General features: G+C 41.9%; 1 protein-coding gene across 1 annotated transcript; it reads right to left on the reverse strand.

Moving 5' to 3' along the window:
• Positions 1–8218: 8218 nt before the first annotated feature.
• LOC148509323 (olfactory receptor 5AR1-like) lies at positions 8219–10587 on the reverse strand. The gene is made up of 2 exons (XM_088443449.1): positions 9700–10587; positions 8219–8314 (listed from the first exon to the last, which is right to left on the reverse strand). Exons 1-2 carry the CDS (start codon positions 10585–10587, stop codon positions 8219–8221), a joined length of 984 nt encoding a protein of 327 aa, XP_088299575.1.
• Positions 10588–16402: the final 5815 nt, after the last annotated feature.

Consider the following 16402-nt stretch of genomic DNA (forward strand, 5'->3'; position numbering starts at 1 on the left):
AGTATATCTCCAGTTTCTATACTTGACTATGTAAAAAACAATGATAGTTGCTCTGATGTTCTAAACTGTTGTTTTTTGAAAAGTGTAATTTGACTGTTTTGCCATCAGTTTTGACTTTAGTAAGTGGTTTGTTTGCAAAACCAATAGAAAAGCAACTAAAATAACCATATCAACCTTTAGTAAATATACCACTAAGAGTGTTTTTAGGTTGGTGCAAAGCCTAGTGCATTTTAGGGGGGAGGTGCAGATCACATTGTTTCTATTGTCTAACCAGACATATCTACAATCTAGTTATTTACAAATATGTATCTATATTATTCAATATAGTTGCATAGTTTCTAATTGAATACTTACCTCTATAATGCTATAAATGCAATAACACCAGTAAAACTTACCACATCTCTCATTCGTGAACTACCATTGTTAAGCAGCATGTACAGATGTCTCCTCATACATTCTTGCTGCAGTCACACCAAACAGCCCCTCTTGGCACCCAGGTCCCATGCAACTCTGTTAGCGGCGGATGTCTTTTTCACCCAAAAATGTGTCTTAGTCACAATGCAATGTACTAGAACGCACAAGGAGATTGATATGCAACACTTGTATATCTGTATGTGACTGAGGACCTCATTCAGAGTCGGTCGTTGCGGCCGCACGGTCGTACGCAGCCGATGTTCGCCAAACTGCGCATGCGTAAAGTTCACAATGCGCGTGCGCAAACTAGCTGTTACGATCAGAAATTGCTCTCTCCTTGAACACAGCCAGGTCGTTAGTTTGAGTGACAGAATGAACCGTTTGTGGGTGGTAACAGGGGAAGGTGCTTGAAAAAGGGGGAGTGGAGATCCGAATGCAGCGTACCTAATTATGCGAACGGCGTTTAATGGGAGTGCATAATTAACAAAGTAGTGTCATGGCACATGTGACATGGGAGGTTTTTACACTGACTACATCGTAGTGCTTAAGAGAGGGTATGGTCAACCTTAAGCTCTATGACCAGCTCCGATGGTTGCGATTAATCCTTATATCCCAGGAGATGACGTGTGTTGTGTTCGAGAAGGGGGCGTGATTTAGTCTTACGACCGCTTCTTACCCTCGGTCGCTCAGCTAATGATCTCATCTTAGGTCCGCAACTTGTGATCGCTTCATTTGCATATCCGGCCCCTTTCCCCTACGACCGTGCGGCCGCAACGACCGACTCTGAATGAGGTCCTGAGTCTCTAAATCTGTATACAAAGTACTATGATGCAATGGCCATGGCTTTTTTCTACACCAAGTTCCATTGTGCTTTATTTACAGACTCAGTCGCTCACAGTTGCTACTGCTCCTACCTCTACTAAATTACCCAATGCAAAGCAAATGCCCATCATGGGCATGCATCTTCTGTGACATCCCTTGCTCCAACTTCTTGCTCTCATCCTAAATATGTCATCTCCATAACAGTCTGAAGAAGAAATTGAGCAATCACATAATCCTGAGTAGAGTCTAAGGCCAGATACACATTAGACGATATATTGGACAACACTGTATGTCATTTTCAGGTGAATTGGAATGACATATCATTCACATTGCGTAGTGTGTATGCTCAATTGCATGTACTCGTGTGTTGTTCAGCACATTTTCCCATCTTATGCAGTGCACATAAGATGGGATGACCAGGCTGATGATGGCATTATGGTGAATGCGGGATGGAAGGGTATATCACGTGGTCATACACCGAATCATGCAGTGTGTACGGCCGCCCGATATATCCTTCCATCGGGCACCGTGTCATTTGGGATACACGTCGTTTTGATGTGTACCTGTCCTAAGGGTGTTGATGAGTGATATCTGTGAGTCATTTACTCCTTTGACAATTTTCAACTATTTGAAAATGTGAGTATGAGTAGATGATAATGACATAGATATTGAGGATGCTATTTTGGAAGTTGCTAATGTGCAAAAGAATTAAGTAGATAATGTTACATGTAACAATAATGAAGATACATTGATAAATGTATTGGAAGCAAATTAGAATTATGTTGACTAGAAAAACAGCCACCAGTGGTTCCACCTCATGTCTATGATAAGCACATAGTTGTGCCAGTGCGAAAGACAAAAAATCCACCTCTAGCATATGGAAATATTTTTATCCTAACCCAGACAACATATGTCAAGGCATCTGTAGTCGTTGTCACGCAAAAGTTAGAGGAGGGAAAGATGATAACCATCGAGACATGTCCTCCCTGTTACATCATTTTTAGTGAGTTCATTCAAGTGTGTCAGGTTGCGGCCTAGGATCAGCCATTACCTACCCCAGCGCCAGCTTCCCTGATCCCTCCGGTGGTCAGTCATCAGGTGCGGCGGCGAGTGACGAGTTGAGCATTATGCCTAAGAGCCATGTGGACATCCATGAGCTGTGCCGTGCCTTGGTTACTGTGGTTGCCTTCATGGATACAGCCATGACAGTCTTCATCACCTGACTACCCTTTACCCAAGGGTAGCATGGTGGTGGTCAGCTGACGCTGTCCACCAATGATCTGCTACCTCAGGGTATATAACCAGCCTCCGGACAGCAGGAAGTTGCCTGTGCAATGTTGTCGCTACCTTGTGTATACTTGCCGTCACCTAATTCCAGGTTCCCTTATCGTGATACTCTCGGGTCTCTATGTGCCTATCTCCTTGAGCAACAGTGTGTCCAAACATATTGCCTGTGTGCCATACAAGTACCATCCTCCTTGTGCAGCAGTGCGTCAAAACATCTTGCCTCTGTGCCATAAAAGTGCCATCTCCTTGTGCAACAGTGCAGCCGAATACCTTGTCGGTGTGCCATACAAGTACCATCCTCCTTGTGCAGCAGTGCATCAAAACACCTTTCCTGTGTGCAGTTACAAGTGCCACCTCTTGGTGCAGCAGTGCGTCAAAAACCCTTTACCTGTGTACAATTACAAATGCCAACTCCTTGTGCAGCTGTACTTCTTCCTAGAGTATTTCTCTTGGGCCATCATTGTATTTTCTCTATTGCCATGGGTATCGGATACCTGACCAAAGGGCCGCAACCTGCCTGCTGGGAGCAACTTAAACCCAAATCCCACTTGGAGAGGTCACTGGTGAACACCTCCCAGCAGGTTTGACTCTTCGCCTTTGGTCAGGTCTCACCAACATCTGATATTCGTATATGAGAGATCGTATATACAGTCCCCACACCTTCGATTTCCTCCTCAACCTGGGACCTCAGCTTTCAACCCCTCAGTAGGGGATTTCCCGAAGTCAAACGTGACAAAGTGTTTCTTCATAAACAGGACAATCATTTGTAGTAACAAGCAGGTTGTTATATATTGCATACAAAATATGAAAGAGAGTTTAGATATTACTGTTATATTGATATACTGCATGATACTAGATGCTCGTCTAGTGTATAGACGACATATAGCATGACTAGCTAGTCATGTTTCATATGCATGCAACAAGACACATTGCCATGTATTCAATCACAGCATAACGTATCTAGTAGCAGCATAGTGTACTGAGGGTCTCATTCAGAGCCGCTCGTAAGTGGCCGCTCGTTCGTTCCGAGCGATGTTCGCACATCTGCACATGCGTATGGGTTTCAGTACGCATGCGCGAACCAGTCAGTGCGGTCAGAAATCGTGTGCTCGCAATATAGCAAATGCCTGCTATTTTGAGTGACAGAATGAGGCGTTTGTGGGTGGTAACAGGGGAAGGTGTTTAAAAACGGGGAGTGGAGATCCGAACGCAGGCATGCCAAACGGTCAAAACGGGCATTTAATGGGAGTGCATAATTATCAAAGCAGCGTCATCGACCACGTCAGTTGGATGTCTTTTAGCCAGAACTGCTCGCATGATTGCGGTAGGAAAAACCAACCACAAGAATAGCGAGCAGTTCATACGCCGTTTGATGTACTCGATTAATCTAATAAATAGCGGACATGACATATGATGCGAGCGGCCAGGGGGCGTTTTTTACAAAAAAACGTCCGCATGTTTTGTTCGCTCATTCAAACCTAGAGGCGTCAACAGACCGCAAAGAGCGAACGGTTAATATAAATAGCCACCCCCTTTTTCTGAACGAGCGAGCGCAAATAGTGTCCGGCTCTGAATCAGACCCTGAGATGCCAAAGGTGTAATACTGGCTTATGTCCACCAGAGGTCACTTTTCATAAACATCATTGCACATGTATGAAATAACAAATGTCTTGTTGAGGACAGGGGTATGGAAGAGTAATAATAGGACTCTAATATGTTCCACGCGCAGTCTTTAATAAATTAGATGTTTTCATAATGAGACTTGTACTCTAGTTAAATGCTGACAGTATAGCGACAGTACAGCATCTTATTAGTTGCAATAATGGCAAAGACAGAGGCCTTATTCAAAACGCACCTTTTTCATACTGGTGAAGCATACAGCAGGCACAGGCTCCTATGCAATAATAGTTATTCTCATTGTTATTGTATAGGTGTCTACAGGCCAGCTGAGAGCTGCGTGTAATAGGGGGTGTGGCCTAATCGCGTGAGGCGTGGCCACGCCCCCTTCCCGGAAAAAAACAAAAAAACAAAGATTTGCAGGGGAGGGGGCGTTCTGGGCCCCCTCAGTCCTGCTCAAAGCCAGGGGGGCGCAATCAGTGTGATCGCTCCCCCTCACAGGCATAGGAGACTGCTGTGGCTGCTGTGAGGGAGGGGGAGCGGCGCCGGACCCGGGGCCCCCGCCGGGCCCCTCAAGAAGCCCGGGCCCCGGTAATCTGTACCCGCTCCCCCCCCCCTTTCTGCGCCACTGGGTGTCTATGCCAACGGTATGCTTCACCAGTATGAGAAGCTTGCACGTTGAACAAGTCCTTTGTCTCTGCACCATTATTGCAAACAATAAGATACTGTACTGTCAGCATTTAACTACAGTACAAGTCCCATCATGAAAATATCTCAGACTGTGTGTGCGACATATTAGCAGTCGAGTTTGTGACTTTCGCGCAGGAATAAATCCCTGCTCTCTGCTGCTCCGGTGGTTTGCTGTACTGTGCATCTGTGACTTTATAGCAGCTACTTCCATGAGCAGTCACCACCCACAGCACATACGAGCATGCAGGATGATGGTCGCGATGGTCTTCACCATCGCGACCATCGCCAGTGCGACCGGAAGCCTGTGGTCGGGGTTTTCGACCACAAGCCCTGGAGTGATTTTGGCTCTATCAGAGCCTAAATCACTCCCACTGACATCACTAGTGATGTCAGTGGGCCGGCTTCTGATGGTAGACGTTCCCTTGGGAACGCCTCCGTCTGGCAGGCAGGCCCCCGGCACGCCCACCAAAGGGGGCGTGCTGTCAATCAACATCGACAGCACGCCCCCTTTGATCAGACACAACGAGCGAAGGAAAGTCCTTCGCTCGTCGCGTCTGGCGCATGCGCACGACGGAGCTCCCTCCGTCGTGCGCATGCGCAGTGCATACCATCGACCCACTTGCGAGTGGGTCTGAATGAGGCCCTATATTCTCTATCACATATGCATACATACACACTAAGGTTATTTTTTTGTCTGAAGCCAATTCATCTACCAGTATGTTTTTGGCGTTTGTTAGGAAACTGGAGCACCCCAAGGAAACCTAAACAAACATGGGGAGAAAACACAGAGATAGTGCCTTGGTCGCGAATTGTACTAATGACCACAGAGCTGTGAGGAAGGGAAAGTGGTCATAATCCCGGCAAGGGACTTGCTGTTGATTAGAATACCGGCGCTGGAATCCCAACGCCTGTCAGAATCCTGGTGCCGGCATCTCGATGGCAAGTAGTGAGGTTAGGTTAGAGTTAGGAGTTAGGGTTAGACACTAGGGGAATGGTTAGGTTTAGGCTGAAGGGGGGCAGGGTTAGGGTTAGGTTGTTGGGGGGGTGTTAGGTTTAGGCTTCATGGGGGAGGTTAGGTTTAGGCTGCAGTGAGGTAGAATCAGGGGTAGGGAGAGGGGGAGGATAGGATACCTACCGACAGGTGTCAGTATCCTAACCCTATCGGGATGCCAGCGTCGGGATTCTGAACGCACCCCGTACCCAACCAGTGAGGAAATAATGCTGACCTATATGCCAAATATGCTGCCCATAGTCACATAAAGTTGTGACTATGGATTAGGGAACTAAGATTTTATAGTCTGTATAAGAAAATGTCAGATTAAAGAAAGTATTTGTTTTAAACATTTGAGATAAAGTTAATAATAATTTTAAGGGAATAAATATTCTCATGGAAACAGTCAACTCATGACTTGGTAGGTTCCAAATTACTAGGTGCTTTAGAAGATTTTCATCTATTTCTTTTTACACTGCAATATTAAAGAACAAAAGTATAATAAAGATATAGGGCCTGATTCAGAGCCACTCGTAAGCGGCAGCTCGTTCGCTCCGAGCGATGTTTGCCCAACTGCGCATGCGTACGGATCGTTATACACATGCGCGAACCAGTCAGTGCGGCCGAAATTCATGTGCTCGCAAAATAGCGAATGCCTGCTAATTTGAGTGACAGAATGAGGCGTATGTGGGTGGTAACAGGGGAAGGTGCTTGAAAACGGGGAGTGGAGATCCGATCGCAGGCGTGCTTAAAGGTCAAAACGGGCGTTTTATGGGTGTGCATATTTAAAACAGCAGCGTCATTGACCACATCACTGGGTTTTTTTAAGCCAGAACTGCTCGCAAAATTGTGGTAGCAAAAACCAACCACAAGAATTGCGAGCAGTTCATACCCTGTTCGATGTACTCGATTAATCTAATAAATAGCGGACATGACATAGGATGCGAGCAGCCAGGGGGCGTAGTTTCCCAAAAAACGACCGCAAGTTTTGTACGCTCGTTCAGACCTAGAGGCGTGAACAGACCGCAAACAGCGAACGGTTCATTTGAATAGCCACCCCTATTTTCAGGACGAGCGAGCACTAATTGCGTCTGGCTCTGAATCAGGCCCATAGTAAATAAACTAGTACAGTATTTTTAAACTTTGCTGGTATGGTAGAGTGCACACAGTAATCTGACTACTTAAAAAAACAAATGATAACAATCGTGCAACAATTGGATACAAATAATTTATTTCTTATTCTATCTGTAAAACTATATTGTTAATAAATATGAGTGAGTGGGAAAGAAAAGCTACATTGGTTTTAATTTGTAATGAATACCTAAATATTATGATTTGATTTTGAAGCGGTAGTAGGAGATGTATCAACTCTTCTAGAGAACAAGAGTAACTTCTGTCTTTGGCCAGATATAGTTTAGAGACTTATGAGGTTTTGAAAAGAATAACAGGGGAATAATCCTGTTAACAGATTAGATAACAGATAAGTAGGGATAAAGATGCATTGGCGTATAGCTATGTTGATTGTATGTTTTCAGTATTTTTTATTTGCCCCAATTGATAATATTTAGTTACAATGACTAGAAAATACATTAATTACTCTGACATTACTAACTTGAAACTACTCTATATCTGGGTTTTAGTTGGGGCCACATAGATTTAGCAGAAGCAATTGATAACACAGTGCTGACAGAGGCGCTCCCTGCAGGGTACAGGTTCCTGCATCTGCCTCTGATAAGCTCATTAGAGGCTCCCATACTTACTTAGGGATCCACTTCTGATGCTGCCTCTGTCATGTGGAGCTAGGACCATCCGCAGTCAGACAGGATCTTTTGCAGTTGCCTCCAAACCTGTGGAAACTGTGCTCACATTCATTCTGTGCACCCTCCTGAGGTGTTTAGTGTGAGAAAAAGTTCCCTGATGTCTGTCCCCTTCCACACATCTGCACTACACACATTGCAGGTAACTTTTCCTGGCCCCTCCTCTTCACAATGAGGAATACTATAAGAAATGAAAAGGAAAGGGAATTCTGGGATTAAGGCACTCTGGGCCTCTCTCTGAGCTGCCCACATCTGTAGCGGATAATGCAGGCAGTGGAACCAGCACATCAGTGCTCACTTTAAGCAGTCAATGAAACCCGGGAAAAGAAACAAAATGCAGCATTAGAAGTAACAGAAAGGAGGTAGTCCTACTCAGAAGTTTTACACCTTGCAATCAGGATAGTGCTGCCAGAGCTGTGTCTATCATACACAACCTGCTGCATACAATGTTAGCAATGTGGCATGCATCTGTTCATCACTAGGAAGAAGGGAGGTGTACTAGCCACAGTAGGACAACTGCTCCCTGCTAAAACCACTGTCCTTCAACATGACACTACTTGCTTGAACTGGACAGCCAACATTACTCGCTGCTGAGAAATGTTGCTGGTGACATCAGAAAAGGTGGCCGTACTCCAGCTAAAAAATCTAGTTGAAGGCCATAGTGACTTTTAGTCATCTAAAATAAAAACGAAATAAAATAATACATGAACTTCAAATATAAAAATGAAAAAAATATCTGAACTAAAAAAAACACCAAAAAATATTTAAAATTTTATGCGCCATCCCTATCAATATCATCCTGCGGTGTGCTGCCTTTTGTTCTCACAGAGATAGGCGATGGCTGATATAAAGTGGGCAGGGCAATCAGGGCAATCAGACCACAGCATGTATTAAATAGAGCATGTGACATTGAAATCAAGTTTCATAAACAGAGTTTTGTTAATATGAATTTCCCAGCATTTTGCCCAGTTTGAGTCAAATTGTGGTAAACAGTCATGTTTGGGCTTCATGCAACCACAGAAATAACCACAGAAATTATTTCACTGCCATAATACATGCGTGTCCAGCTTCTGACTTGAGTAGAAAATGAAGGAGTTTGTAAGGATTCTCTGTAAGGATATGGCTGAGTGACTGTGGAGGGCAGTATTGTTCATCCAGAATCTGGTCATCACAGACCACTGAACCACTTGTAGATATTGTAATTGGCAGTTCCCAAAATTCAACTTTTGGAAAAAGTATTGAACAGTTGTCCAGATACAATTGATAGGAGTAAATCAAGAAAGTGCATAGTAACAGGTTCAACCACATTTTTGTTTAATTTCATATTTTAAAAAAATTAGCAAGGACTAAGGAATTGACTTTTCACTTATAACTTATAACACAACTCTTACTGAGGTTTAATATGGTAACTTATTACACAGCTATAAATGTCAAAACTTAATATTACTGTTGATAGTTCACTATATTTTGGAGCGATGTGGTAGAAAAAGTCAACAGAATACAGGTGGACATTCAGAAGGTTGACACTACAAGGTTGATTGGTTTTGAATGTTGACAGTGAAAAAAGGTTGATCTGGTCAATAGGTTGACCATAATTATGCAAATTATGTATTTAGGTCGACATTGAATATGTCAACACTAAAATGTCAACATGATTTTTTATTTTGTTTTATCCTGACCCTTAACCCTAAACCTAACCCTAAAAATCATGAAAAAAATATGTGCTCACATGTTAAAAGTTGCCCTTATGAATGTGTCAACCATTTAACCCTATCAACCTAAATACATGTCTACAGGAGGTTGGTTGACCTAATGACCATGTTGACGTTTTTCTTGTCGACCAATCTACCAGTATTTCTTTTTGGAGACAGTGGTTTAGTGGCTCATCATTTATTTTTGTCATTGTTTTAAACTTCTGAGTACTGTATGATTCAGTGCTTTGTTTGCTTCATTATATAAAATGATTACACAATGATTATAATTATGAAATGATAGCACATGCTTTAACTATGTGATTCTGTTCTTTATTAAATTATTTAGCACTTTGAGTGCTCCCAATACCTGTTTGTTCCTAAGGCTGTACACTAGTGGGTTTAACATTGGTACAGCAGCTATATAGAGCATTGGCAGAAGCTTGTCCTGTTGCTTAGACTCTTTAGTCTCTGGTTTCATGTACAAGAACATGATGGGTCCATAGAATAAAAGAACAGTAATAAGATGGGAAGTGCAGCTTGAAAAAATCTTAAGTCGTCCATTAACAGAGCGAATCTTTAATACGGAAGAGATAATAAATACGTAAGAGGTAATAGTAAATGCAAAAGGAAGAAAAGCAATAATTATATCCTCAAAGAACATAAAGATTTCTCTGCTGGTTGTGTCACTAGAGGAGAGTAGAATCAGTGTTTTCAGGTCACAGAGAAAATGGTCAATTTCATGAGAATAGCAGAAAGAAAGCACATATGTGAGCAGGGTATGTACTAAAGAATTGATAGCACTAGTAGCCCAAAGGCAAGTAACCATTACTCTGCACAGTTTTTTACCCATGATAAGAGAGTAACGCAGTGGGATGCAAACTGCTACATAGCGGTCATAAGCCATGCAGGTCAGAATGAAGATCTCTGCATCTGCACATAGTGTATAGAAATAAAGTTGAGTTATACAACTATTAAATGAGATACTGTGACTTTGTGTTAACGTAATGGACAAGAGATTTGGTAGAGTTGTACACACATATATAATGTCTACAGTAGAGAGATTACACAGGAAGAAATACATTGGAGTATGTAGATTAGGTACTAGGCATACAAGGGTTATTATAATTAGATTTCCAGATACAGCCAATAAAAACATGATTAAAACTCCAGTGAAGAGCACAAAACGTCCGGTGGTAGAAGCAGAGAATGCTGTAATGTAGAAATCAGTTACTGTGCTGTTTGGGCATTCAGCCATATTGTTTACCTGGAGAAAAGCAAAATATCTCTTATATGACATTGATTTATATTGCAATATATTTTAGGTCTATGTTTTTAGAACAGAATCTATAACCCCAAATACTTTTCCTAATATGCTTCTACAGGTTGAGTCTTCCATTTCCAAAATGCTTGGGACCAGGGGTATTTTGGGTATTGGAATATTCCGTATTTTGGAATATTTGCATAATATAATGAGATATCTTGGGTATGGGACCGAAATCTAAACACATAATGCATTTATGTGTTATATACACCTTATACACACAGCCTACAGGTCATTTTATACAATATTTTTTATAATTTTGAGCATCAAAAAGTTTGTGTACATACATGAAATTCATTTATGTTTCATATACACCTTATACACACAGCCTGAAGGTTATTTTATATTGTATTTTAATGATTTTGTGCTTTAAAAAAAGTTTGTGTACATTGAACCATCAGAAAGCAAAGGTTTCACTATCTCAGTCATACTAAAAATATTCAGAAATTCGGAATATTCCATATTTCGGAATATTTGGATATGGGAGACTCAACCTGTATTGCCATTTCAAAAAACTTTTAGGAACAAAGAATACAGTTATACTAAAATAAATAAAACCATAAATGATCAACTGCCAACATTTAAAGTAGTAGATGGTAACAAACTGTCTTTTTATTTAATTTAAATGATTTAGGGTCTGATTTAGAGTTTGAACCGAGTTGCATATGAATCATCATTAATTGTAGATGCAGTTGCTCTGTTCTTGAGGACGTGCAGTGGGACAACAGGAAATATACATCTGAAAAACTGACTTATGCTCAACTCCGCTTAGTTTACACTGTCACACCATAACTGACGAGCAAGGTACAGTATGAAATGCCTCCATTATGCTAATCCTTTTGTTTATTTCACTATGGAATCAGAACAATTTCTATTACACTAGTTACAGAATATTTAAAATGGGCAATCTTCTGTATGGGGGCGCCAATATTCCTCAAAGGACTTGTATTGTGTTTGATCAGAGTCCTCTGGTTATTACTCACAAATAAAATGCGTTCCTTCCCCACAGTTATACCTCTTAAAAGAAAAGTTTAAATGAATCTTGTCAATAATATCCATCTGTAGAAGTATAACATTCTACAGAATTTAAACATAGTAAATGATTTTCTTACATTGCTCTAGAACTACTTGTTTGCTCTTTTATATACATTCTACTTGCCACTCAACCAACCCAACAAATCAATCATATTATTATAACCAGGCAGATAATTATTTTTCTCAACCTTTTGTGGCCTGGAAGTATATTTTCAAAGCCACCAATTGTCACCGGTTTTGGCAACGGGATTTGGAACAGTAAAAATATTAAACACTAAACCGGGCATTTTTTTGCATTTAGTATTATTGCCATTTCAAATCTTTCCGCCTAAACTGACGATTATTAGTGGCTTTGAAATGCCTCCGCTCAATAATGATGTCTCAACTCAATTTCACCTCCATGCATTATGACACCTGAATCATTCACTAATTATATCATAATTTACATACTGTACATCATCAACTTATTGTACAGTATGCACTAGTTGGCTTGTCTAATGCATTCTATGTAAATTAGCATTTTATATTTATAAAGGGATTAGCATTTTTACTTGTGTTTGTACTTTGTGTTTACTGTTTATATGATTTAAGTCTTCTTTTGTGGATATCATTTTCTTTTTAGACACTTTTCTGTGTCTCTGCTTTAGTTTAATGTTTACCAAGACTGTCTCTTAGTAATCTAAGTTTGAATGTATTATTTTAATTGTGGTACAAGGTCCTAATTAGGTCTTTTATAGTTGATGCAAGTGCTGAAAGAGGACATCAAAAAAATAATCAGCTGTTTTCTACTCCCAACCAATGACTTCTTCAGAGATGGGGCTGTAGCGCAGTCCGAAATTCAAATAGGAGAGCCACACCAACTGCCAGTGAGTCCTTGCCAGCGATGTTGTTTGGCATAGTTTGGGGTGGCAGTTGGAGTGGCTCCCCTATTTGAATTTTGGACTGCGCTGCAGCCTCACCTCTGGAGCCGCCACTGCTTCCCACTACTTTTAGTATATTACAATATAGACATCTGTTTAACATAGTGGACAATAATCTCCTTATTTACCTTTCCCTCCAGGTAATCTGGTTTAATCGGTTGGCACTGCCACCTTGATGATGTGATAATGCAGAGCTCCAGTGCATACTTATTGCTACCATGTACCAATGAGTGAAGCAAGTCTCCATCAACTTCTATAAATGACAACATAAAGGTCAAACATATTTAATAGACATACAAATATGGTACAAAGTGATTAATGATAATATGTATTTTACCAACTTATTCAGAGTTAAACACACAAAAATATGAACACACTCCCCAGAAAGAAATGTAAGAAAATGTACAGCATTACTACGTCCCCCAGATTGCCTGCCCCTGGAATCATTCATCTGTGATCAGTTCATTAGTCACAGTACTTAATATTGTACACATGTAAACATGTGTATATTAGTAAACATGTGTAATATTAGTAAACATGTAAAGTAAATGTTACCTGAGTCCAGAGTTCTTTAATTAGATCCATCTACTTGTGCAAAGGAGAAATATAAAGATGTTTGGTGCCTTTGGGAGGACAGTGAGATTTCCCGTCTGTGGGATGATCTAGAGTATTATTATTCTAATTGAACAATGTCTAGGGAATTACAGCACATTTTCTGGAACATTATTAAAAATGAATAATAGTATTTGTACGAAATACTGGTGCATTATTTTTAATAAATAAATAAATAAAAAGTGGGGCAATTTCCAAAAGCACAAATATATGGGTCTGTTTTTGTCATCGTGCATGGGTTTTACATTTGGAAATGTAAGTGTTTTTGGGTTTACACAATACTGAATCTTAAAGATGCTTTTTGCTGAGTGCAGGCTGGCTGAATTGAAAAACACCTAGGTGTGCACTCACAGGCCAAATCATGATCTCAGTTTGCAGGGTATGTTTATTCAAATGTGATTCAAGGTAATAGGTTGACCTTTTTATTTACTTTTTTCAAAATTCAGGTGGATTTCAAAATCTGCAAAGTTTGGGAAGGTTGACTCTCCAACATACAGTATGCAAGGTTTGAGAAATGTATGATTAGAGGGATTGAGCATGTCAATTTAACACTTAAGCTGGCCACACATCTAAAGATTATCTGTCCAACCAGCCAACTGCCCAACCGTCCAACTAAAATGCTTCCCCACACATCTAACAACTTTTCATCCAACCAGGCAACCTGTCAACTTTTTCAACAGACCAGCCAACTTCTGTCCAACTTGTGATGTCACAGAAGTAGGCGGAGACTGCCTGCCTACTTTTGCATGTTTTGAATAAATATATTGAACACACACACACATATACTGTATATACACACACACACACACACGACTGTTCGTGTTTAAATATATATATATATATACATACGCACGCACATAAAATATATTTATATATATATATACACAGTCACACACACATAAAATATATTTTATATATATATACATACATACATACATACATACATACATACATACATACATATATATATACATATATATGTGTGACACTGGACAGTGCCGAATGAGGGGAGGAGAGTTGGGATGGATCGGCGGGTACAGAGCCGTGATGATCGGGGGGAGGGTGGCCAGGTGCAGTAGAAGTCAGATAGTCATAAAATTTATATGGGCCCATTTATCATTCAATATTTGCACTGTATTCCCCGAAAACCGTTTTCGGGGGATAGCCACAAATATTAAGTATTCTCCGATATCTGTTGCTGTCCCTCCATTTGCGTCGGCAACGCAACCCCCATTAGTTTCTATAGGGGATGCAATGCTGACAGATTTATTAAGTTCCGGAATGCGAAACATTCCGAAACCTTGATGCGCGCAGCATGAGCCTTCTGAAGATGGTGTAAGCCGCTGTAGCCTATGGGCTACACATCACAAATCTGTCTGGAAGAGTGTTCCATAGGAAACATCCCTTGGCAATGGCCGCAGCGCATGCGTGGTCTGCAGACTGCACATGTGCAGGATCCAAGCACAGGAGTGAAGTGACCGCTGTCTCTGCAGGTGGTACTTCATACATCCAGGCAGTATGATCGCATCCTGCAATGCGATCATGGGCGCTAATATAGTGCCCAGATTGCATTGCAAGTGCGATCATTACTAAATGGGCTACACATACATATGATCCATAGGGATGTAATTATGAGACCAGCGTTCTCAATTCCAACTGCGGAATCCCGGCAAGGGATTTAACATAGGCGTCAAAATTCTGACGCCTATGTTAATCCCGACGCCGGACCGATCGCCCTCCTGCCGGTTAAGTACAACACTTAGACCGGGGATGGAGGGGTTAGGTTTAGGAACCACTGGGGGGGACTTAAGGTGCCTACACACTAGGCGATGTGGTTACGATCCGATATTGTGTCCGATTTCCCTTGAACTTTCCCCGCCACTCCAGGACATGATGTGCAGCAAAAGCTGCACGATGTGTCACAAAATCTATCGTGCACGATCTAAAGATTTGTCGATCTGTAGATCATGCAGGATGGCAAACAGATGCTTGCACGGATCAGGGATATCTGTGATGCACGTATCTGTCTGTAAAAAAAAAAACACAGATGCACGGATGGGAACAGTTAGACCCGTCTGTGCTGCTGTTTAAAAAAATGAAGACCTGTAAAAAAAAATAAAATGGCGTGACCCCTCCCCCAAAAGAACAACCAGCCCCTGGGCTTTAGTGATCCAGTGCTGGTTGCGCAAAATACGGTGGATAAACGACGTAGGGGTCCCCCGTATTCTGTGCAACCAGCACTGGGCTCTGATCCGGTCCTGGTTCTGGAAATATAAGGGGAAAAATGAGTAGGGTCCCCTTGTATTATCCAGAACCAGCACCGCACTTTTTCTAGTGGGGGGCTAATGCCACAGCCAGGGGAGCCCTTTCACCGTGCCACCCAGCCAAAGCATTAACCCTGACCGCTAGTCAGCCCAGGCCAGGGATCCCTGGGGAGCTGGGGACCCCCCCAATAAAGGGGTCCCCCTCATTCAGGGCACCCCAGGCACAAGCTGATAGTCCTGGGCTATTCCTAGTACCCCTGGGCGGTGGGTGCCGGGTTGATTGTGTATAGTGTGTGTAAAAAATAGATGAACTAAATTTGTCTTTTGCTGTGGAACTGCAGGTCCCAGCAAGCCTCCTCAGCATGCTGGTACTTGGAGAACCACAAGTACCAGCATTCGGGTCATTACGAGCCCCGCTCGTACCTGTAGTTCCACTGCAAAAGCAATATTAAAATAAACACACCGTACAAAGTATAAGTTTATTAAACATACATGCACTCACATGTACACACACATGCACACACACATGTACGCATACTCACCTATGTATCCCTGTAGCATCGGTCCACTTATCCAGTAGGGTATCCACAGGGGACCTGTTAAAGAAATACTCACTCACCTGTCTTTTATGCGAAGTTCGGTCCTCTTCGTTCCAAACTAGGCATTCCAGAAATCGCGGAGCTATGAACAAAAGTACCGTTCTTTAGGAACGGTAGTTCCCGAATGAGAGCTTAGCGGTGGGATTTCACCATGGAAACCCCGCCGCTGAGCGTTCATTGGCTGATACACGAGCCCTCCCACTCACTCACACAATGAATGGCTCTCACCATTGAAGTCAATGGTGAGAACTGCAAAGGTAACTCAAGGTTAGGGTAGGCACCCCCCCGGGCAAGATTAGGGCTAGGCACCCCCCCGAGA

This window comes from Taudactylus pleione, unplaced genomic scaffold (genome assembly GCF_031769625.1).
Source record: "Taudactylus pleione unplaced genomic scaffold, aTauple2 ptg000329l, whole genome shotgun sequence".
NCBI classification, from domain to species: domain Eukaryota; kingdom Metazoa; phylum Chordata; class Amphibia; order Anura; family Myobatrachidae; genus Taudactylus; species Taudactylus pleione.